The sequence below is a fragment of the Doryrhamphus excisus genome, chromosome 14 (assembly GCF_030265055.1).
Source record: "Doryrhamphus excisus isolate RoL2022-K1 chromosome 14, RoL_Dexc_1.0, whole genome shotgun sequence".
Lineage (NCBI taxonomy): Eukaryota > Metazoa > Chordata > Actinopteri > Syngnathiformes > Syngnathidae > Doryrhamphus > Doryrhamphus excisus.
The window spans coordinates 19,696,154-19,718,846 of record NC_080479.1 but is presented as its reverse complement, the minus strand read 5'-3'; the positions used below and the strand labels follow the sequence as shown (position 1 = coordinate 19,718,846).

General features: G+C 41.5%; 1 protein-coding gene across 2 annotated transcripts in view; it reads right to left on the bottom strand.

Annotated features, from left to right (window-relative positions):
* Window positions 1–22,693, bottom strand: part of LOC131101914 (gamma-aminobutyric acid type B receptor subunit 2-like) — a 136,530-nt gene that overhangs the window by 80,110 nt on the left and 33,727 nt on the right. The window contains exons 1-2 of one of the 2 annotated variants that reach the window (XM_058047321.1): window positions 15,530–15,685; window positions 13,295–13,432 (exon numbers count right to left, since the gene is read on the bottom strand). In XM_058047321.1, the coding sequence (XP_057903304.1) occupies window positions 13,295–13,432; window positions 15,530–15,538 (147 nt within the window). In that variant the 5' untranslated portion in view covers window positions 15,539–15,685. Of the gene's footprint in view, window positions 1–13,294; window positions 13,433–15,529; window positions 15,686–22,693 lie in introns of those variants that run through there. The other variant, XM_058047320.1, reaches the window with a different exon arrangement.

Here is a 22,693-nt window from a genome sequence, read left to right as displayed (position 1 = left end):
AGACACCAAATATCAGCAGCCATCAATAACGTATGATTGAACATGTTCATTTGAAGGAGTACACTTTGACCCGGCCGCCATAAATCCACGTTTCCCTGGATCAGCGTGAGCCGCGACTCTCTGAAAAGCTTCATTCCCGCTCCCGATGAGCAAAAAGCCTGGGAAAAAAAAGAAGTACTTTTTAAAAACAAAGCAATTTGCATGGCAAAGAGGTGTTCTGACAAGCAGGGAGGCTGCAGAGTTGTTGCCCAGAGGACTGGATGCTTGTTGAGCACAAGTGGAGAGGAGTCTGCTCTTTTCTTCTCCTCGGAAGCTCGCCTCCGGGACCAGGAGGACTTGCACCGGGATGCATTTTATGAATTTCAAATAAAGCTACTAATCCGGTCGGACAGCGCAGGGAAGGCTGGGAGGAGGAGACGTCGCCGAGATGGAAGCTGAGAAAGACGCAGAGTGAGCTCTAATTCATAAACGCGTCGTCAAGGCGCATCGGGGGCCCATTGCATTGGTAGGGAGCGGCGCGTCTGCATGCTAAGTACTGCTTTGCTTCTGGTTAGCACACAAACTGCATCCGCGGGGAATACAGGCCTTGCATTTGGCTAACATTTCATTCCATCTTGTCCTACGAGAGCGGTGCTTCTCCGCGGGTTTGGCTGCGGGACCACCGGCATCCCCCCCAAATGACAAGCGGCCACCCAAATTGAGGACATTTTTCAACTCAAACTTAAATGTATCTCATGTATCAAATATGGTATACTGAAAGGGGTTGCTAACTTTGAAAATGAGGTGAAAATAATGGCGACTAATAATAATAATAATGGTGCATGGCCATATCTGGGATATGAGGGGTGCACGTGACAGCCACCCCCAAGGTAGCGTTGGTCACGTATCGCCGACATGTAACGACATACAGTAACTAGTTTATCCCTAATCTGAATAGTTCATCATCAGTTCACCACTTCAACAGCAAATCAGGAAGGGAGCTTCATGTCAGCTGACTGGAAGTGTCACGGCCACCCCTGACCTACATCATCATTTTGTCGTTTTATCTCATAATTTTTAAGTCCTAATTATGATTTTTTTTAAACTCATAATTATGACTTACATTTGGGATAACTTTTTCTTTCAGTGGCGGAAACGGACGTCCATAAATATCAATATAAAGTATCAGAAGAAATTTTTCACTAAGCTTTATTTTGAAAAAAAATTAAACCGGAATCGCCCGTCTGCGAAGAAGAAAGACAAACCAAATGTAGACAAACGTATTAAAGTTCATTAGTTCATTAATGCATTTCTTGTTCAAAGACCTTAATGTCGACATTATGATATGACTGACTGTAAATTTTTGAATATATTATATATAGTCCGCCTCTCGTGCAGCCCACCACCACAGTTTCAAAAAATTCCTTGACGAAACTCTGGACTGTTTACAACACAACATGAGCTCTTCTCCGGCAGATATCTGCAGCTGTGTGCCATTATTGTATGGCTGGGACCATTCAAGCTTTGTGCTGCTGTTGCTGTGTATCATTGATAGTAATACTGCTATACTAGCTTTTTAAAAGTACTATATCCATGTTTATTTTCAATAGTAATGTCCCTCAACAGGACGCCTCCTCGGCGGGCCAGTGAAGTTGTTCAAAGCATGAAGATGTTCTTGGCAGTGGAGAGCCCCGAGTGTGAGTTTTAGCGCCAGGCCGGGTGTAACACAAAGTCGATACTGCTGCAAAGTGGCGTCTCGGGGTGGCCGCTGCTGCACAGCTCAGATCAATGATCGGTGGCGGCAAAGGACAAATCTTTTAAATGTGTCAGCTCTAACATGCCATCAGAAAGAAGACCGAGTCCGTCTGAGACCTGCAGGTTCTTTCAAAACCCCTTGGGTCCAAAACGGCCCATGTTACCTTGTGATACATATAGTAGATCCAATAAATGATACATCCATAAAAATGTCTCCAAACCTTCCTGATAGCTTGATGTTGATGTTCTCCGATTATACATTAACATTTGCAATAAAAATGACAGTTGCAATGATTGGATGGATTCCTCACACTTATTAAATGTATTAAAAATATGAACTGTATAGCCGCTCACCGCTAATAAATGATAATGCAAGTCATCTGTCATCTGTGGAATGGGCAGACTATGCATTTCCCAGCATGCTTTGCTAAAGTTAAACATTTTTGATTGTCTTATGCCTTTTTAATGTCTTGTTTTGTACATAGAGGGTGAAATAGATAATATGTTTTCTGTTTACAGTTCAATTATTTTGACTTTTGGTTTGAATCTGGCACCTTTATTACGAATGCTTGTGAATTTCATGCTTTATTTAAATTAGAAATTTATACATTTGTTTATAATGAATATTCCGGAATATTTTATTCCAGAGAAATTGCTCACTTACTCAGATCACTCTAAGCACTTTATTCCAAATAATTCCTGATCAGGTCTATCCAGGGGCTCAGAAGATGAGGATCCGGGAGATCATTGAATCTTGGATCAGTATGGTTTTGGTCGCGGTCATGGAACTGTGGACCAACTTGGGTCCTTGAGTTTGCCCAACCAGTCTACGTGTATTTTGTGGACTTGGAGAAGGCATTGGGCCATGTTCCTCAAGGAACTCCGGGAATGTGGGGTACCGGTCTACGTATTTTCATCGAGCCGTGAACCGGTTCTTGGCCGGGAAAGGGTGAATGTGTTTTATTTTTCAGTTATGTTTTATGTTTTGTTTCTATAATGTGCCGTCCGTGGGCCCGTGAAAAATGCGATCCACATTCGGACATCCCTGGTTTACATTTGACAGGGATAGGGGGAGTGATAATACAAAGCATTCTTTCATTTTCTACTATGTGGCACTCGCTGAAAAAACTTTGGACACCCCAGATGTACTCAGGGAAATATACTATTCCAAACCCAGAATTCCTGGGCGGGATGACGTTTGGCTTCCTGAGAAAGCCGTGTTAGAATCTGATTGGTGTGTTTCTTTGTGGCTTCAAAGGCCTGCCGACACTCCATGTGGTTTTCTTAGTGTCTTAATGACGCCGCAGTAAATGTCAGGATTATTACCGGCAAGGTATTAAGGGAGGTAATGTGTGGTTTAGTAAGGCTGTGTGTGTGTGTGTGTGTGTGTGTGTGTGTGTGTGTGTGTGTGTGTGCGTGTGTGTGTGCGCACGGAGGTTGAAAGAGGAAGAAGAAAGTGCCAGCGGTTACTTTCAATTATGTCCTTATTCATATTTAATGCTGTTTGTTGGAGCTAAAGGTCGGCGGCGGTGTGTTTGTGAGCGCTTCCCAACATGGCGGCAGACATCCTGCTGGGGAGTCTGCACCATCTTTTTAAAAATGCACCCCCCCACCCATGCCACCCACCACCGGCACCCTCTTCCTGTTAACCTATCAAGTGGTAAATATCAGATAACTCATCAAATCCCGAGCGGCGCATCCGCAACGCTTCCATGGCCATCCCGGAGGAGGAATGTTGCATTCAGGACTGCCGGCTAATCATGGAAATTCCAGCTTATGGCTCATTTGGTGTTTCTTGGGATGATTTATTGCAGGGCAAAACCTACACCAAGACTTGTTTTAGTCATGAATGTGGAATTTCACCGGGAAGACTGCGTTAGGGAAAATAGGAAAATGGTCACTATTAAAACAATAAGGGTATTTATGATTGAAAATATCATATAAGATGACGATGCGTTTGTGTGTCTTATAGGGGGATGGGTGTTTGAGACTTTGTGTACATTGTATGCTTCAGGAACATTCCCACATTGATCCCGTTTTCACAGCCTGTTGATTTGTCCCACACCGAAAAAATATCCTGGAACACATGTGTGCTCCCTGCGAGCACGCTACCATTGGACTAAATATGAACTAGCTATTTTTATATCTTGTAGTCATACAGTTATGATTTAGTATCTGTTATCCGTATCCGTCAAGTATCCGTTATTCCGGTGAAGATGTAAGAGCTGTAAGTTTGTTTTTTCCGAGACAAGTCTGACCTAGCATGACGTGTGAGTGCCATGGTAGCACTTTAGCATCAAATAGCTATGCTAGTGTTGCATATGTTATATGTGATATATGGTTGATATATATTATGTTGGGAAAGAGCAGAGTTCGAGTATATATGTCACGGATAAATACAAAGCTAAAGTGATAAAGTGCTAACTAGCCAGAGCTCATTAGCATTAGAGCCACACACACACAAAACACTTTTAAACTGTCTTTTAAATTGTGGAAAATTGCTGGAAAATCCGGCAATATGGAACCTTTAAAGTGTTCATGTAAAGAATATTGTATGTATGTGTGTGTGCGTCGGGAAGGCTCAAGGACAACGTTCACTCTCTGCTAATGAGTTCGCCGTGCCGTTCTCGGTCGGCTTTGTCTCCCCCGTCGTCTCCCGGGTCCTCCTCCTCCCCGCTCAAGAACCACTAAAAGGTTTGAATTAAAATTTTAAGCAGAGCTGTGCGGCGTTGCCAGGACTTTCAAACATAAACCCTGAATGAGTCATATCGGGAGTCACGTCAGAAAAGCGCCGTTATTCCGGGAAAAGACAATCACGTCGTCGCTACGTGTGTAGCATCTCATTTTTCAGTGCGGAGAATGATTTTTTTTTTAAAGATCAGAGTGTCAAACATCGTTCTATAAGCGGCAGCTGCCATGTTAATTAATATGTCACTCCGACTGTAAATATGCAAGCTGCATACAAATATGATGCAACTCCAAAATAAACAGCATTCACACAAACGTCATGACGTCAACATTTATGAAACTCATTTCCTCCAAGCATATGAATGATAAAAATACGAGACTTTCTCATGCTGGCTTCTAACAATTAGAGCTCATTTTCTGCTATGAAGCCTGGAGGACATTTCAGAGCGTTTGTCGCCAAATAAAACCGCTGTGAAGTGAGCGAATACTCGTGTAACGCATGTCATGCGTGCACGTACGGACACGTGCGCGTATCCATCTGAACAATTGTTTGCCCGATTGAGTCGCAGGCTGAACGACACATCTGTTCAAAAGATCTCACCAACTGCCGTCTCGTTTTCAAATGTGCTTTCCCTCGACATCTCACATTTCTACCGCACCTTCGTGATACGAACGAGCGTCTCTCAACACTTGCCAAATCATCTAATCCATCTAAAAAATGGGAATTTTTCAATTCAATTCAATTCTGACTGCAACAATCTGGCATCATGTGAAGCATAACCCACAAAACTCCACTAGAAGACCCCACAAAACTAACAATTTGGGTACACCACAAAGACTCAGGTGTCACTGGCCACGTTTACATGAGTTTTTCTCTTTCCGAATGACTTTTCCGAAAACAATGGTATCCATGGAAATGAATATTCCAATCTCTTGTCCGCTATAATTCAACAGATTAGTCAACAGAGCATGCCCAGTAAAACGTAAACATCAACATCACGTGATACCGACTTTCCCGAGTTTTTCTTCCACTTGTTGGAATAACTCCGTATTGCCAGTTTTTCCTTTGTCCAGTCTTGGAATTGAGTTTGGATCCAAAACCAACTTTGCTTAGTATACAGTGCCGATTGCTGGCCCCCATTTTTAAAAGTGAAGAACGTCTGAAGCTGCGTGTTACGTCATATCTGAGCATGCGCTGAAAGAACTGAAACAGGAAAAGTACAAGAAAATTCAATCTTGCTAATATTTTATCATGTTTTATATAGATATATATTTTCTTTTTATGAATAAAGTATAAAAGGGTTTAGATTCTGTTCCACAGGTGGCGCTGATGCACACCAAAGCTGCTTGCCAACCGCCAATAAACAACAGAAGAAGAAAAACACCACGAAGAACAACAAGATACCTCAATCGGATTGGGAAAAGGAATATTCCACCCCTGGGAATCCCGTTATATGTTAATTTTTCTTTGGGAATGAGGTGTATACAAAGGTTCCATTCTTTCCGTTTGAGGAAATAAAGCGAATGCAATTGGAATATTTGGGTCCATGTATACATGGCTAATGACCACTTGGACTCAACATCAAGAGTGTTTCAATGAAGACTTGAGTTTCATCGACTCACGAGTTAATAAAAACTTGACTTTTAATGACACAAGTTGACGAAGACTTGAACAACTTTCTCACGCACTCCACATGATTATTAAAGTTAAAAAAATTTACCTTTATTATGAGTTTTCAATGATTTTGGTAATGATCTGCTTCCAATGCACAATAAGAAGCCTCTTTCTGCTATAATTAGCCTTTTAGGCCAAGGATTAGGCCGTTAAAGGAACCTCATTTCCATTCAGATATGCAGTTTGTGTACTTGGTAGTAAGATGATGTGTTTGTGGCGTAAAAAAAAAAAAAGCCCATAAGCCAACCTTTGAGGAGCAAAGCAGCGAGAAGAGTGGAAAGCACTTTGTAATGATGATATCTTTCTATTTCCTGCCTCTCAGTAGGTTTGTCATCATCTGGGTGCTTTGCTCTCCCTCTCCGGCTCCCTCTGAGGGGGAGTTGATGTTTCAGATATTAGCCACTGTGTCAGACAGTTAAACTGCTCTTAATCGATCCTCCAAGCTTCAGTCTTTCCAAGCGGCCGTGATGCTCCTAATGGCTCCTAATGGAGCCCCGGCGCTCCTCGGGAGTCCGGCCGCTCGACCTTCTTTTCGGATTTCCTTTCAAATGCCAGACGGGGAGAGGACTTTTGGGTCAACCAATGTATCAGAACTACTTACCTGGATAATGTAACATTACAGCTCAACGTGGGACGCAAACGTTAGCGACACTAGATAAGCAATGTCCGCTACAGTGCTAACAGTACACTCAAGTTGCTAGGTTAGCTTAGAGCTAACATGCATTTTAAGATGTGCAAGGAAGCCGACCTTTTTACAAAGCTGGTGGAAGTAGTAGTCTTATAGTACATCAATTATTCATGAGGTATTTGTAAGTAAAGCCTTATAATATGTCTTTATATCACAGTACAGTACATCAAAAATCTGACGTTCGTATATATGGGAGTAGTGGTGGGCAAAAACGTTTATTTCAGTGAACCGGATCATTCCGTTCAGTAAAAAAGATCCGTTCATTTCGTTCAATTGGTGGTTAGCCTGTGATCCCCCTGTGCGTAAACCCGGTTAGCCGTGTCGAGTCAGTCCGTTCACTAATGTACACGTCCGGGCTGTGTTAAATCGATTAATCTAGAATATAGTTTTTCGATGCATCGATTAATCCCTGAAAGTCTCTAATTAGTCCCTGAAAACCTAAACCACAAACACGTGCACAGGTTAATAAACATATATATTTCTAAATGATCTGCCCATATCAATAAAGTATAATAAAGTGAATAATACTAATAATAATAATAGAAATAAAACTAACTATAGCATATTGTGTATTTGAGGAGTGTGTGAGGAATGTGTAGTTACGTGGTGCGGTTTGGATGAAAGACGAGGTTAATCATTGCAAACAAGGAAATAAAAAAAAAAGTTGAAAACTTACAGCGTCTTCTCCCGGGTGCTTCCTCAACAGGTGCTTGTGCATCGCAGTCGTGCATTTGTGATATTCCATCTCAATTTTGCATAGGTCACAAAGCACCGCATCATTACCTTTTGGCGTGAAGTATTCCCATTGATTCCGAGTAGCGGTAACGGGTCAAAAGAACTAGTTATTTTTTGCGAAGTATTGAACCGCCCCATAAAATACCCGTTCAGTCCGCCGGCCGTTTTGTTCATGACCGACACAGCACTAGTGTCGAGTCCTCACAAGGAAAAAGAATGACTCGGTTGTCCCTCCTTTCCAGACGGGAGCAGAAACAGACATTTTTCTTCTTCTGGGTCTTCCGGCGGGTTTGCTTAACCTGCAACGTGGTGCCGCTGTGGGCCGTTATGTTCAACAAACGGCGCTAATGAGCTAATTAACATGTTGGCTGTCAAATGGCGGGCGTTTGACACGGTGAATAGGTACAGCGACTGTGCAGGATTCATGACCTCCCCCTAATAAATCTAATTAATACATTACAGCGTGTCATTTGGGGGCACTTTCTCAATGAAAACCATTTCCTCACCAAAGACGCCTACTAGAACTAAGTTGATGGCGTACGTGGTCTTTTTGGTGCATTTATTAATCTGAATAAAGCCTGAATAATCATTGTATTCATCATTAAATTAACAATAATACAGCATCAGTTTGCATAATTATAGAGTTTGATTCCACAACGTTGAACTTGTTCAATAAAACAAGGGTGCCCAAATTGAGGCACCTTCCTACTTTTGTTTACATTATGATTGCCCAAGTTCATTTCCCTTCTCATCTATCACCGTCTTGGTCTGCTATAGGATATATTTACCTGGAATCATTTAGAAAGGAACACCCGGAAAATTACCAGGGGTGCCCAAACTTTTTCATACCACTGTATTTTTTTTTGTATTTTATTTTTTATCAACATTTTCTTTTATTGATCAAATTATTATTAACATGATGGGATTGCCTCTCTGTAAATGTTGTAAATTCCGCATTATGACGTTTTGTGGTTCCCATATATTATTATTTTTAATTTTTTAATATTACGCGTTATGATGTTTTGTGGTTCCCATTTATTATTATTGTAAAAAAAAATTTATATTCCGCGTTATGATGTTTTGTGGTTCCCATATATTATTATTTTTTAAATTTTTAATATTCCGCGTTATGACGGTTTGTGGTTCCCATATAATATTATTATTTTTTTAAAAATTTAATATTCCGCGTTGACGTTTTGTGGTTCCCATATATTATTATTATATTTAAAAAAAATTTATATTCAGCGTTATGACGTTTTGTCGTTCCCATATATTATTTTTTTATTTTTATTTTTTTAATATTCCGCGTTATGACCTTTTTGTGGTTCCCATATTTATTTATTTATTTTTTATATTCCGTGTTATGACGTTTTGGGGTTCCCATATATTAAACGTTAATCATTTTGGTCAGCAAACATGAGACTCGTTCAAGGACTACTTCTTCATCACTTCATCATAGGTTTTGCGCTACATTATGTCTTCCAAGGGCCGCACGGTGGATGAGTGGGTGGGTGGGAATGGTTGTTTGTCTACATGTGCCCTGGGATTGGCCGGCCACCAGTCCAGGGTGGACCCCGCCTAGAAAACGAATGGATGGATATGTCTCCCAAGTACGCCAGTAGAATAAGAAACCAAAAACGGCAACAAAGAAGGAACCTTTCCCGGCCGCCATCCTGCCACTTCCTGTTCTGATGTGCAAATGATGAGCTTGTTAAGTCACTGCGGGAAATCCAGGCCCATTCAAGTCTCGTTAGCACGTGTGCTGAGCTAAATGTCCGCCCGTCTCTTCCACACCTTGTCTCGCATTTTAGCAACCCCCGGAGTGAGCGAGACAAAGCGAAAGCACGTCCACACGCGCGGTGCTCGCTCACGTTAGTGGAAGCGTCCAGAAGATGAAGAGACATCAGCGTAGCAGACAGGCTAATCATCTGGCAGGCCCGAAGCACGGAGAGCAGCTGGATAAATACATGCTAACCAAACAGCAGGAACAGAGAGCTAGGGCTCGTTTGTGCAATTAAAATAAACACTTGGCAGGAAAGTGAAAGCTTGTGTTTTCCACGGCCCACAGGGTCCCTTAGCTGGGCTTTCTTTCTGACAAACACCGCTTTTGTTTGCATCCACGCTAGCTGCCATCGCTACGTCCAACACCTACAATCCCCAGCAGCCTTCTGGACGTGAGAGGACATTGGACAAAGATCAGCAGGATGCTCCTGTTGTATTCAGGATCTTTGATGAATGCTTTTTGGCTGGAGATCCTTAAAAACAACAGAGTGCCGTGTCATATATGTCATATAGAGTCGTACCCTCGGTTGCTGTCACTGTCAGGGGACATTCACCCAAAATGAGTTTTTTTTTTTTTTGGCTGTAGGTCAGAATGCTTTTGTCATATAAAGGATCTTTGACTAGTGTTTTTTTTTGCTGTAGATCAGAATGCTTTTGTCTAATAGAGGATCTTTGACTAGTGAGTTTTTTGGCTGTAGGTCAGAATGCTTTTGTCATATAGAGGATCTTTGACTTGTGGGTTTTTTTGCTGTAGGTGAGAATGCTTTTGTCATATAAAGGATCTTTGACTAGTGTTTTTTTTGCTGTAGGTCAGAATGCTTTTGTCATATAAAGGATCTTTGACTAGTGTTTTTTTTTTGCTGTAGGTCAGAATGCTTTTGTCTAATAGAGGATCTTTGACTTGTGGGTTTTTTTGCTGTAGGTCAGAATGCTTTTGTCATATAAAGGATCTTTGACTAGCTTTTGTCTAATAGAGGATCTTTGACTAGTGGGTTTTTTGGCTGTAGGTCAGAATGCTTTTGTCATATAAAGGATCTTTGACTAGTGTTTTTTTTGCTGTAGATCAGAATGCTTTTGTCTAATAGAGGATCTTTGACTAGTGAGTTTTTTGGCTGTAGGTCAGAATGCTTTTGTCATATAGAGGATCTTTGACTTGTGGGTTTTTTTGCTGTAGGTGAGAATGCTTTTGTCATATAAAGGATCTTTGACTAGTGTTTTTTTGCTGTAGGTCAGAATGCTTTTGTCATATAAAGGATCTTTGACTAGTGTTTTTTTTTTGCTGTAGGTCAGAATGCTTTTGTCTAATAGAGGATCTTTGACTTGTGGGTTTTTTGTGCTGTAGGTCAGAATGCTTTTGTCATATAAAGGATCTTTGACTAGTGTTTTTTTTTTGCTGTAGGTCAGAATGCTTTTGTCTAATAGAGGATCTTTGACTAGTGAGTTTTTTGGCTGTAGGTCAGAATGCTTTTTGTCTAATAGAGGATCTTTGACTAGTGTTTTTTTGGCTGTAGGTCAGAATGCTTTTGTCTAATAGAGGATCTTTGACTTGTGGGGTTTTTTTGCTGTAGGTCAGAATGCTTTTGTCATATAAAGGATCTTTGACTAGTGTTTTTTTTTGCTGTAGGTCAGAATGCTTTTGTCTAATAGAGGATCTTTGACTAGTGAGTTTTTTGGCTGTAGGTCAGAATGCTTTTGTCGTATAGAGGATCTTTGACTAGTGTTTTTTTTTTTTGCTGTAGGTCAGAATGCTTTTGTCTAATAGAGGATCTTTGACTAGTGAGTTTTTTGGCTGTAGGTCAGAATGCTTTTGTCATATAGAGGATCTTTGACTAGTGAGTTTTTTGGCTGTAGGTCAGAATGCTTTTGTCATATAGAGGATCTTTGACTTGTGGGGTTTTTTTTGCTGTAGGTCAGAATGCTTTTGTCATATAAAGGATCTTTGACTAGTGTTTTTTTTGCTGTAGGTCAGAATGCTTTTGTCATATAAAGGATCTTTGACTAGTGTTTTTTTTTTGCTGTAGGTCAGAATGCTTTTGTCTAATAGAGGATCTTTGACTTGTGGGTTTTTTTGGTGTAGGTCAGAATGCTTTTGTCTAATAGAGGATCTTTGGCTAGTGGGTTTTTTTGGCTATAGGTCAAAATGCTTTTGTCATATAAAGGATCTTTGACGAGTGGGTTTTTTTGGCTGTAGGTCAGAATGCTTTTGTCTAATAGAGGATCTTTGACTAGTGGGTTTATTTTAGCTGTAGGTCAGAATGCTTTTGTCTAATAGAGGATCTTTGACGAGCGGGTTTTTTTGGCTGTAGGTCAGAATGCTTTGGTCATATAGAGGATCTTTGACAAGCATTTTTTGCTCTTTGACTGTTGATTTATGGCAAAATGGAATACACTACTTGGCTCCACCAGCATCATTGATTCTGTCTACTAGATAATAATGACACTAAATAATAATAATAATCAGTGCTTGTTTTAATGAGGTATACACATTTTCCCCCGTTGTATGTTGGTAAATTACTCGTTTGTCCGGCACTTAAAAAGGTTACCTTGGCATCTTTGTCATGTTTACATTCATTAAACACGCATGGATTCTTCGGGGCTAATAGACCTTTCTCCGTTCAAGCGGAAAGAGCGTTTGGCTTCAGACGTGCATGAATCGGAGGGTTGAAGTCAAACGTATGCAAGGAGAGAGCGTGGCTGGCGGCTGCAGCACACAATGGGGGTCATCACTGCCAACACAACACAACACACATCAGGGAAGTAAGCCAAACGGGGGGGAAATGTGCAAAATTACAACGTAGTCTACTCAAATGTCGTCGAAGGAAGCGGCATCTTGAAGAAACCTCAAAGGTAAATAGAGAATTTCAGTTAACAAGCACTTGTTGCCGGGCGGAATAGGAAGCGCCAATGGAAATCAGGCGATACATTTGAACGTATGAACTTCCATAAGAACTTTCTATTCAATTTCCAAAACTTTATCATCCCTGAGGAGCAATATAAATACACAAAGTTCTGCAATTTCAAAGTGAAAATGTAAAAAAATCATAACTGAAATATCTGGACAGAGGGGTCAGAGTTCAAAAGTCGGATTGCCTTTGCGTCCTGCAGCTAGGTTGGCATGTCGGGGTCATGTGGTCCTGTTAAGATGGGGTTCTAACAGGGTGTCCAATAGTTTTGGGGCAAACTCTGGTAAAGCTAAATAAAGATATCTGATCCTCAATGTGAACTTTTTTGTTCGCTCCAAACAAATTCAGCTTCCTCCAAAGGTGGCGTCTCTGGGGGCACCTCAGAGGACCTCAGAAGACCATCAGAGATGGTGGCCAAGTACCTACACTCCCCAGTGGCTGTTGTCGTATTAAATAGAAGAGTTTTTCCTCTGATCTGGGCGATGTAAGTAGCACACAAACAATGCAAATGTCAAAAAAAAAGTATTTCTACCTTTTCCCTTGGAAAAATCCGACAAGAGGCAGCACATTCATGGTAATTGCGGGCGGAAAGAGCAAGATACCCGATACGACGCCGGGCTCTTGAATTTTGCTATCTGCTCGCAGCACGGTCTTCTGCCCTTATCTTATCTTCAGCCAATAACCTTTGGAGCGTTTTGTGGTAAGATGGAGCATTTATTCCCTCGTTGATATCCCGCCGCATGCAGGAATGCTTAACAGGGAATACACAACTGGAGTAGAATTGCATCAAAAGTACTTTGTACTTCCTGTGTGTGGGTTCCTGCGGGACGGTCAGTGAGAACAAAGCCAAGATTAGCGCAGCGGCAATTAGACACCGACGGCTGAAGAGGTTAAAAGCATGAAAAGCATGAAGCCGCGAGCCGGGACCTTCCTGTCCCGCCCGTAATAACGTGACAAGACATTTAGCGACTCGTCGCTGAAGCGTGCAGCTACGATGTGATAGCTCACTCTGCGCCGTAATCGCGAGGCCCGCACACAAGCTGCGCTGTTGTTTTTTTGTGACATATACACACAAGCCCCGCCTCCTACCTGCACCAGGTTCCAGCCCCCCAGGGACTCGGCGATGATGGAGGTGACGGAGGGGCACACCCCGCCGAAGATCATCAGGTGTTTGGGGCCGTAGCAGATGGCGTCGAAGAAGGCTCTCAGGCCCTTGGCGTTGTCACACTGTGGAGGGACCAAAAGAGGGTTGAATTTCATGTCCTTCTTTTAATGACGGACAGGATGGAGGGATGAAGGAGGATGTCATGCAAAGTGGGAGCCAGAAGTACAAGCGTTTAACAAATAAAAGAAAAAATATTTATGATAATATACATAAAGAAGTTTTATCCATTTTGTCCCTTTTTAAATCGAAAATGATGTCGTGTGGTGATGTTTTTAGGGATGTAGACCAGGGACGTGGAAGATGCTGTTCCTTTAAGATGCTATTCATACCTTTTTATGACACTGTCATAAAAATCAGTACGAGAGGTCTCACTCGCTCACATTTTGTATTTGCTGAACATTTGTAGGCGAGTTAAAGAGCTAATATGCTAATAATACAAAAAAATAGTAACAGGAAAATATGCTTGCTCACTGTATTGTTTTAAATAATGACCCATAGTTCCAAAAATATTATCCTTTTACATAAAAATTGACATAATTATCATTGCAGTTGCGCATGAATGAATGGTTTACCACAAAGAGTTACCCCCTACTTATTATAGATTAAAAAAAAAACTTTTCTATCTGTGATTAAATGTGATTAATTGTGAGTTAACAATGGATGTGATAAATCGTGATCAAAAATGTTAATCAATTGACAGCCCTAATTTTTAAATCCACTAAAAAAAGCATGTACAAGTAAATACATGGGATGTCTGTTTCTCTGGGAAAATGTATGAATACAATAACCAATAATAAACATATATATATGTTAACATAATATGTGTAATAATTCCTTTTTTTCTATACATTGGGTTAATTTTATTGAGTGCAACAAAAAGGATGCTACTCAATATACGTAGCTTTTCTCTTCAAGTCCCCATTGTAATTATTGTATTTTCCAAAATGACTTTCTTCAGTCTCCTGGCTGTTGTTGTTGTTGTTGTTTCCCCCAACTTTCTTCTAGCTTTGTGTCTTACATTGGTGTCTAAACCTCCATTAGCGTGGATTTCATAGTTAAAATCCCGCATGTGCATGCCACACGGCGCTTTTGTCACCACCTACAAGCCATCCACTGCTGCAGAAGGCATGTCGCCATGGCGACCGGAGAGGGAGACACGGCAGTCAGAAAGGAAGTAGAGACGAAGCAGGCTAACTAGTTCTTCTGCACGCTTGGTAATGATCTTGCTATCAGGCTCTGCTATTATTGCCACTCCATTCAGGAGCTTTGCAGCTGATAGAATGGCAGGTGTGCGTGTGCGCGCGTGTGTGTGTGTGTGTGTGTGTGTGAGGGAGAGACCATCTCATCTAGAGAGTCATTTGACCTTGTTAGCCATCAGCCAGCAAACTGAATGAGATTTCCTCCAGAACAACAGCACAGTGAACCTCGGAGTCGCAAGATTGAAAAAAAAAAAATAATCCAATCGGATGAAGCGACGTGATGGACTTTATTAAGAAGGAGCAAGTGTTTTTTGCCGACGGAATACGGTTATCTACGTGGGCGACCTGGTGTTGCTTGCATCACAACCCTAATCTTCAATATTTACTGAGTCGGTCAAACTCTAGTCTTAAGTCGAGTACCCGTGAGTCAGTGACTCTGGAGTCTTTATTGAGCACCGATGAGTCAGTGAGACCCATGAGACTTTAATATTCGTTCGGTACCTGTAAATCAGTCAAACTCGAGTCTTCGTCGAGTACCCGCGAGTCAGTGACACTCGAGTCTTCATTGAGCACCGATGAGTCAGTGAGACCCATGAGACTTGAGTTTAGTATTCGTTCAGTACCTGAACTGTAGCAGAACTGTATGTACTTTATTGATTACAGTCCTATTCCAACTGACCGGTTAACTAGTATGCCGTAATGAGTCTGGTTTGTGAAATAAATGAATAAATAAATCAGCACAAATACAGGTCACTAGCTTGAAACAGCACAGGCTAATCTACGCAACACATACACTGTATTTGGCTACGGAAAGGGCGGCAACAGGTTAGCTAGCATGTAAAAGAGTTTAGCATAACAAACGCGGGCACCCGACACAATGGGCGATATTCGCCGCCTAATTAGCATATGAATAACGATCGCGAACAGCCGTTAAAAGCCGTTAACAGCCCATTAGCTTACCTTTCTCATGAACGCAGACAGGTAATGGCGTATGGAAAGGGGAACAAGCCCACTGACTGCTAGGCTGTGGTCTTACAGAGGACCCCTTAGCTGCCCAGCAATTTGCCTGGCACAAACACGACCACAGTCTGCCCTGAACAGTGCCTGCACCAAACATCCAGTCACAATGAGGGAATTTACAACACGTTGAGCACCTGTAAGTCAGTCAAACTCAAGTCTTCATTGAGTATCACTGAATCAGTCAAAATGGAGTCTTTGAGTACACATGAGCCAGAAGTATAAGTATAAGTATTTGGGTCTTTGCAGAGTTATTGGTGGAGCAGCTGTGAGTCACTAAAACTGGATTCATTCATGAAATGCCCACGAGTCACCTCAGGTAGGAAGGGGAAAGAAGAGTTGATTTGAGGCAACATATGAACGAACAGTTCAGTAAAAAAAAAAAAAAAACGTGCACTACTTATTACTACTATTCATGATTTCTGGGTGATGTTTTGCACATGGACCAGGTCTATAAGCATCCACGTTATTGCCCCACATCAACCGCCATCTGAAATCATTCCTGGCATTTAGAGGCCATTTGTAGAGGATCGATGGGATTAACGTACGCTTGTTTTACGCCTGGTCCGGTATCGGAATATCGGCGGGCCCTTTGGTTGATTACACAGCAGGGGAAAACGTAAACGGCTTCCTTACTGATTGATCCTTCCATGATGACATTATGTTGTGTTCTTGTGACAAACGGGACTCAATTTTCTGAAATGGGAGCTAACAGCTGACGGATAATGTACGTTTATGAAATATTGAAATAGTACTACTATAGTAGGTGTCTTTAAAGGTCAGCCACATAAAGAGTCTTTGTGTAAGAGACTAAATCGTACTTGTTTGTGTGATGGAGGCCTGGATGTATGGAGGACCAAAACTGCCAAAATAATAAATAAATAAATAAATAAAAGTGGAAATAAAAACAAAAATGAAAAAAAAAATCAAAAAATTAAATACTAAAAAATTAATATAAATGGAAATAAAAACAAAAATAAAAAAATATATACATGAATACATAAATAAAAGCAAAAATAAATACAAAAATAAAAAACAAGATTCAAAAATTAAAAATAAATACAAAAATAAATGTAGAAATAAATACAAAAATAAATATATAAATAGAATTACATATCAATAAATAAATAAAAGCACTCTGCTCTCATATGTATTTATTTCATGCTGCAGACAATGTCAGCTTGAAATGCAGAAGGAAAAACTATTCAAATGAGGGGGCGGTCCTAAGTGTGTCTTGGGTTGAAGTGTTCGCCTATTGGTTGATCGACATGTGAGTGCGAAAATCGACTAGGTATGCCTGCAAACGGCCACAGCAAGAGGAAGTATACAGGGAGAAAAGTATACATTTACCGGGACAATAATGGCGGGGTCCACCAGGAAGTCGGTGTCCGAGCTGGAGATTGCGGCCATATTTACCGCCATTGAGAGTGGTGTGGTGACTTCCTCTTGCTGTGGCCGTTTGCAGGCATACCTAGTCGATTTTCGCACTCACATGTCGATCAACCAATAGGCGAACACTTCAACCCAAGACACACTTAGGACCGCCCCCTCATTTGAATAGTTTTTCCTTCTGCATTTCAAGCTGACATTGTCTGCAGCATGAAATAAATACATATGAGAGCAGAGTGCTTTTATTTATTTATTGATATGTAATTCTATTTATATATTTATTTTTGTATTTATTTCTACATTTATTTTTGTATTTATTTTTAATTTTTTAATCTTGTTTTTTATTTTTGTATTTATTTTTGCTTTTATATTTTATATATTTATTTATTATTTTGGCAGTTTTGGTCCTCCATATGGATGGAGTCATGTGTACGCAAACATACACCTATCCCCGTGTGTGTGTGTGTGTGTGTGTGTGTGTGTGTGTGAGCCAATGAGAACGCCCGGCTGGAGCTAACCATGATGAAATGCCTTGTTAGCGCCACAAACAGAGGCAGCTGTACTTGTCCTCCATCTGATAGCAAATTACTGCACTCAAATGGCAACCTGAGCCCCGCCGTATACATACCAATACCGTACGCCGTGCATCTATACGTCCATATATACGTAGTATGCACACGGCAACCTGAGCCCAGACACACATACCAATACCGTACGCCGTGCATCTATACGTCCATATAGGGACCTGCGTTTATTCATGCAAAGACTGGCGGCGTAAGTCAGCCTTTCTCAAACTTCCCCGCAGCAGTAAAATGCAATTTCATCGATTTCTGAGCAGGCAGACGGTTTTTACATCACGTTTGTTGGAATAAATGAATGTCTGTTGTCACGTTTTTACACAATTTATGAATATTATATTTGATATGGAGCCAATATGGTGCATGCATATGCTACATATGTGACCTGTGCAATTTTTTTTGGTTCGGATTTTATTCATGATTTTAAATATTTAAAAATACATTCATTTTCTACCGCTTTTTCCTCACGAGGGTCGCGGGGGGTGCTGGAGCCTATCCCAGCTGTCTTCGGGCGAGAGGCGGGGTACACCCTGGACTGGTGGCCAGCCAATCACAGGGCACATATAGACAAACAACCATTCACACTCACATTCATACCTATGGACAATTTGGAGTCGCTAATTAACCTAGCATGTTTTTGGAATGTGGGAGGAAACCGGAGTACCCGGAGAAAACCCACGCATGCACGGGGAGAACATGCAAACTCCACACAGAGATGGCCGAGGGCGGGGACCGAACCCTGGTCTCCTAGCTGTGAGGTCTGCGCACTAACCACCAGACCGCCGTGCCGCTTTAAAAATACATATTATACTTATTCAATATTGAATCTTCATCTTTTGCTGGTAGCTGTCATGATGGTGGTGGTGGATGGCAAACGTGTGGTGGGTGGGGGGGACGGGGTGGGGGGCGGTTGACTGAATGTAAATCCATTCCGGTCTCCGTTTGATTCAAGCCGGAGCACTTGTACTTGAAAGTAAAGGCTGACTGTAGCCCCCCCAGCCCACCCCCGCCACCCCTGCCACCAGCGCTCATTGGGGTCATTAATCACTTTTCACTCATCCTGACTGAAGAAGAAGAAGAAGAAGAAGAAGAAGAAGAAGAAGAAGAAGAAGAAGAAGAAGAAGAAGAAGAAGAAGAAGAAGAAGAAGAGGTGCTTTCATAGCTGACAGGTCATTCACAGCAACATCCAAAGCCTTAAGTGTTACTTGGAGGGGTGGGGGAAGGAATGGGGGAGGGGGGGCAGTGGGGGCTTTCAATATATGCAGGAGACGCCTGCTAACATTTAAACAAGCGCCTCTGGAGGATGACAGGAGAGTCCACATTGATCCCGTGGATCAAGTCCGATTGTGATGGAGTGGACTTTTGTCCGCCTTTCTTCCCCTGTGATGTCTCACGTCTGCTCGCTAGCGACAACAACACAGGAAGTCAACTCGTAGTGCTGTCCTGCGAGAACGCTGATGCTCAGACTCGGAAAACCCACAGCTCTACACAGGACGCATGTATTTAAATATTTATTAATATACTAATTGTTATATATGATCATTATTGATTAGGATTGTAGGATAAGCGGCATAGAAAAAGCATGAATGGATGGATGTTATGATCTTGGTCTTGTCTTGTCTCTCTGTTTTTCTTCACAAACCAGGAAGTAGCCTGCTAGCTTATATAAACATAGCAATTTTTATTGAAACCTTTATTTTTGTCATTTGGAGTCATAACGGAAGTGTTCCCCCCACCCTATAATGTAAATGGTACAGTCCTATCCCTCTGTCTTTCTCCACAAACCAGGAAGTAGCCTACTAGCTTATATAAATGTAGCAATTTTTATTGAAACCTTTGTTTTTGTCATTTGGAGTCATAATGGAAGTGTTCCCCCCACCCTATAATGTAAATGGTACAGTCCTGTCTCTCTTGTCTTTCTCCACAAACCAGGAAGTAGCCTGCTAGCTTATATAAACGTAGCAATTTTTATTGAAACCTTTATTTTTGTCATTTGGAGTCATAACAGAAGTGTTCGCCCCACCCTATAATGTAAATGGTACAGTCCTGTCTCTCTGTCTTGCTCCACAAACCAGGAAGTAGCATGCTAGCTTTATAAATGTGGCAATTTTTTATTGAAACCTTTGTTTTTGTCATTTGGAGTCATAATGGAAGTGTTCCCCCACCCTATAATGTAAATGGTACAGTCCTAGCTCTCTGTCTTTCTCCACAAACCAGGAAGTAGACTGCTAGCTTATATAAATTTAGCCATTTTGTATTGAAACCTTTATTTTTGTAATTTGGAGTCATAACGGAAGTGTTCGCCCCACCCTATAATGTAAATGGTACAGTCCTATCCCTCTGTCTTTCTCCACAAACCAGGAAGTAGCATGCTAGCTTTATAAATGTGGCAATGTTTTATTGAAACCTTTGTTTTTGTCATTTGTAGTCATAATGGAAGTGTTCCCCCCACCCTTTAATGTAAATGGTACAGTCCTGTCCCTCTGTCTTTCTCCATAAACCAGGAAGTAGCTTGCTAGCTTATATAAACATAGCAATTTTTATTGAAACCTTTATTTTTGTCATTTGGAGTCATAACAGAAGTTTCCCCCCCTCCCTATAATGTAAATGGTACAGTCCTATCCCTCTGTCTTTCTCCACAAACCAGGAAGTAGTCTGCTAGCTTATATAAATTTAGCAATTTGTATTGAAACCTTTGTTTTTGTCATTTGGAGTCATAACTGAAGTGTTCCCCCTGCCTTATAATGTAAATGGTACAGTCCTGTCTCTCTTGTCTTTCTCCACAAACCAGGAAGTAGACTGCTAGCTTATATAAACGTAACAATCTTTATTGAAACCTTTGTTTTTGTCATTTGGAGTCATAACAGAAGTGTTCCCCCTGCCTTATAATGTAAATGGTACAGTCCTGTCTCTCTTGTCTTTCTCCACAAACCAGGAAGTAGACTGCTAGCTTATATAAACGTAACAATTTTTATTGAAACCTTTGTTTTTGTCATTTGGAGTCATAACAGAAGTGTTCCCCCTGCCTTATAATGTAAATGGTACAGTCCTGTCTCTCTGCCTTGCTCCACAAACCAGGAAGTAGACTGCTAGCTTATATAAACGTAACAATTTTTATTGAAACCTTTGTTTTTGTCATTTGGAGTCATAACAGAAGTGTTCCCCCTGCCTTATAATGTAAATGGTACAGTCCTATCCCTCTGTCTTTCTCCACAAACAAATAACATAACAAATAAATAAAAAACATTTGTAAATTATTTTTTGAGAAAATCCATCCTTGTGCCAGCGTTACGTTTTACAGACACTGTTCTGCCCCCCCCCACCAACCCCCTCCCCCCCACACTTTGACTTTGTTATTGTATTATATGGAAGGACGACTAGACTACTATCATCTGTACACGAGTCACGTTTGTACGTGTGTGTGTGTGTGTGTGTGTGTGTGTGTGTGTGTGTGTGTGTGACATTATCACCAGTCCTCTCCTCACCATTGGTTATCTCATAAGAGCCATTTAGAGATGGCGGGAGGGCGCATAGGGGGGTGCAATGGAGGGGGGGGCGGGGCAGGCGTATATTGGTGCTGACCTTTTGGCAGGACTGAAAGGACGTCTGTGATAAGTTGACATATTTCTCCAAATGTATGAAAAGGCTGGAGCCTTTCTTAAAAACACATCTTGTGGAAAATGACGTGTGTGCGAGTGCATGTGTGTGTGTGTGCGCGTGTGTGTGTGTGTGTGTGTGTGCGTGCGAGCCTGCAGCTGTGGGATTCTACTGTCCACACACATCAATCTTGTTAGAGTGCAACGTAGCCTCCCAGGAATCCCGGCCGGCGGTCAACATTCACATCTCTGACATCCACTCTGGAAACCTCTTTCTAGTTCTTTTCCTATTCTTCCCGGCCGTTCCATTGCTTTCTTTCCTGTTCTTCCTGGTTCTTCCTCTCTTGCAAATTCCGTTATATGATCCATAGTGTTGGAACTTTCATCTATGTATTCCTCTCTCTTTTAGTGCACAAAACAACGTCCACAAAGATGACGAGCGGGGCCATCTTTCAGTGACCTCCGACCCCAAAAATCGGGAAAAAAAAATCCCAAGAACTCCAAAGTCTTCCCAGAAGTCATGTGACAAGTAACCGCCTCACACGATGCTCGGCATTCAATTCAATAACGAGTTCCAGCATAATGGCGGAAAACGTGACAGCGGCGGCGACGGCGGCGGCAATCGAACAATGGCGTCTCCGACAAACAGCTGACGTGCCGATGCTGCGTTGCTATGGCGACCCAGGAGAAGCAGCGGAGGAAGAGGCGGGTGACGACTCATGCGGGAAGGAGCGAGTCCGTGCAAAGGAAAAGTCGTTTTGTGTCCAAGGCCGTGTCGTCAGGAAAATGGCTTTTTATTCACCAAGCGTGGAAGGGAGCGGGAGCGGGAACGGGAACGGGAACGGGAGCGGCCATTGTTTGCTTTGTGTGTTTAGTCTTTGACTAAAGTCTTTCCGGCAGAACAGACTTAAAGGCTTAAAAAAAGATGCAAAAGCAGAGAAAACGTGATGACTTCTTGGACACGTGTAAAAGAGAGAGAGGGAGATTTGGCACTCGGTGACACGGCCAGTCGTCAGAATTCCACAGCTCTCTAAGTAGGTCACGCCGCCTTTTTGTGTGCGTGTGTGTGTGTGTGTGTTCCTCTACGCGTCGCATCAAAAATGTATAAATCTCTGCAACATTCTCCCAGCTCCACAGAAGAAGCATCTTTATCACGGCTAATCCCATCAAAGGTGCTCGTGCTGCGATGCGCCAAAGGTGGCCAATCAGGACGTACGAGTCCACTCCAAAGGACAAGAAGGACATCGTTTATTATCTTACGTCTTATCTTATTATTTTTTTGGAGCTATTAGCTTATCCAGCAGGTGAAAATATCATATAATTTAACAAGACAACAACAACAAAAAGCAAAACAATAACAGCAAAAATTGAGTGAAATGTAGAGACAAAATATTAAGAAAAAATGTAGTACAAAGTTATAATTTAGCAAAAATAATGCAGCAATATTTTGAAAAAAAATAAAATAAATTTTAATACCATAAACTTGGAATAATAAGAAAAAATTGTTTTTTTTTGGAAGTTTTAAAAATTTCAACTGAAGTTGT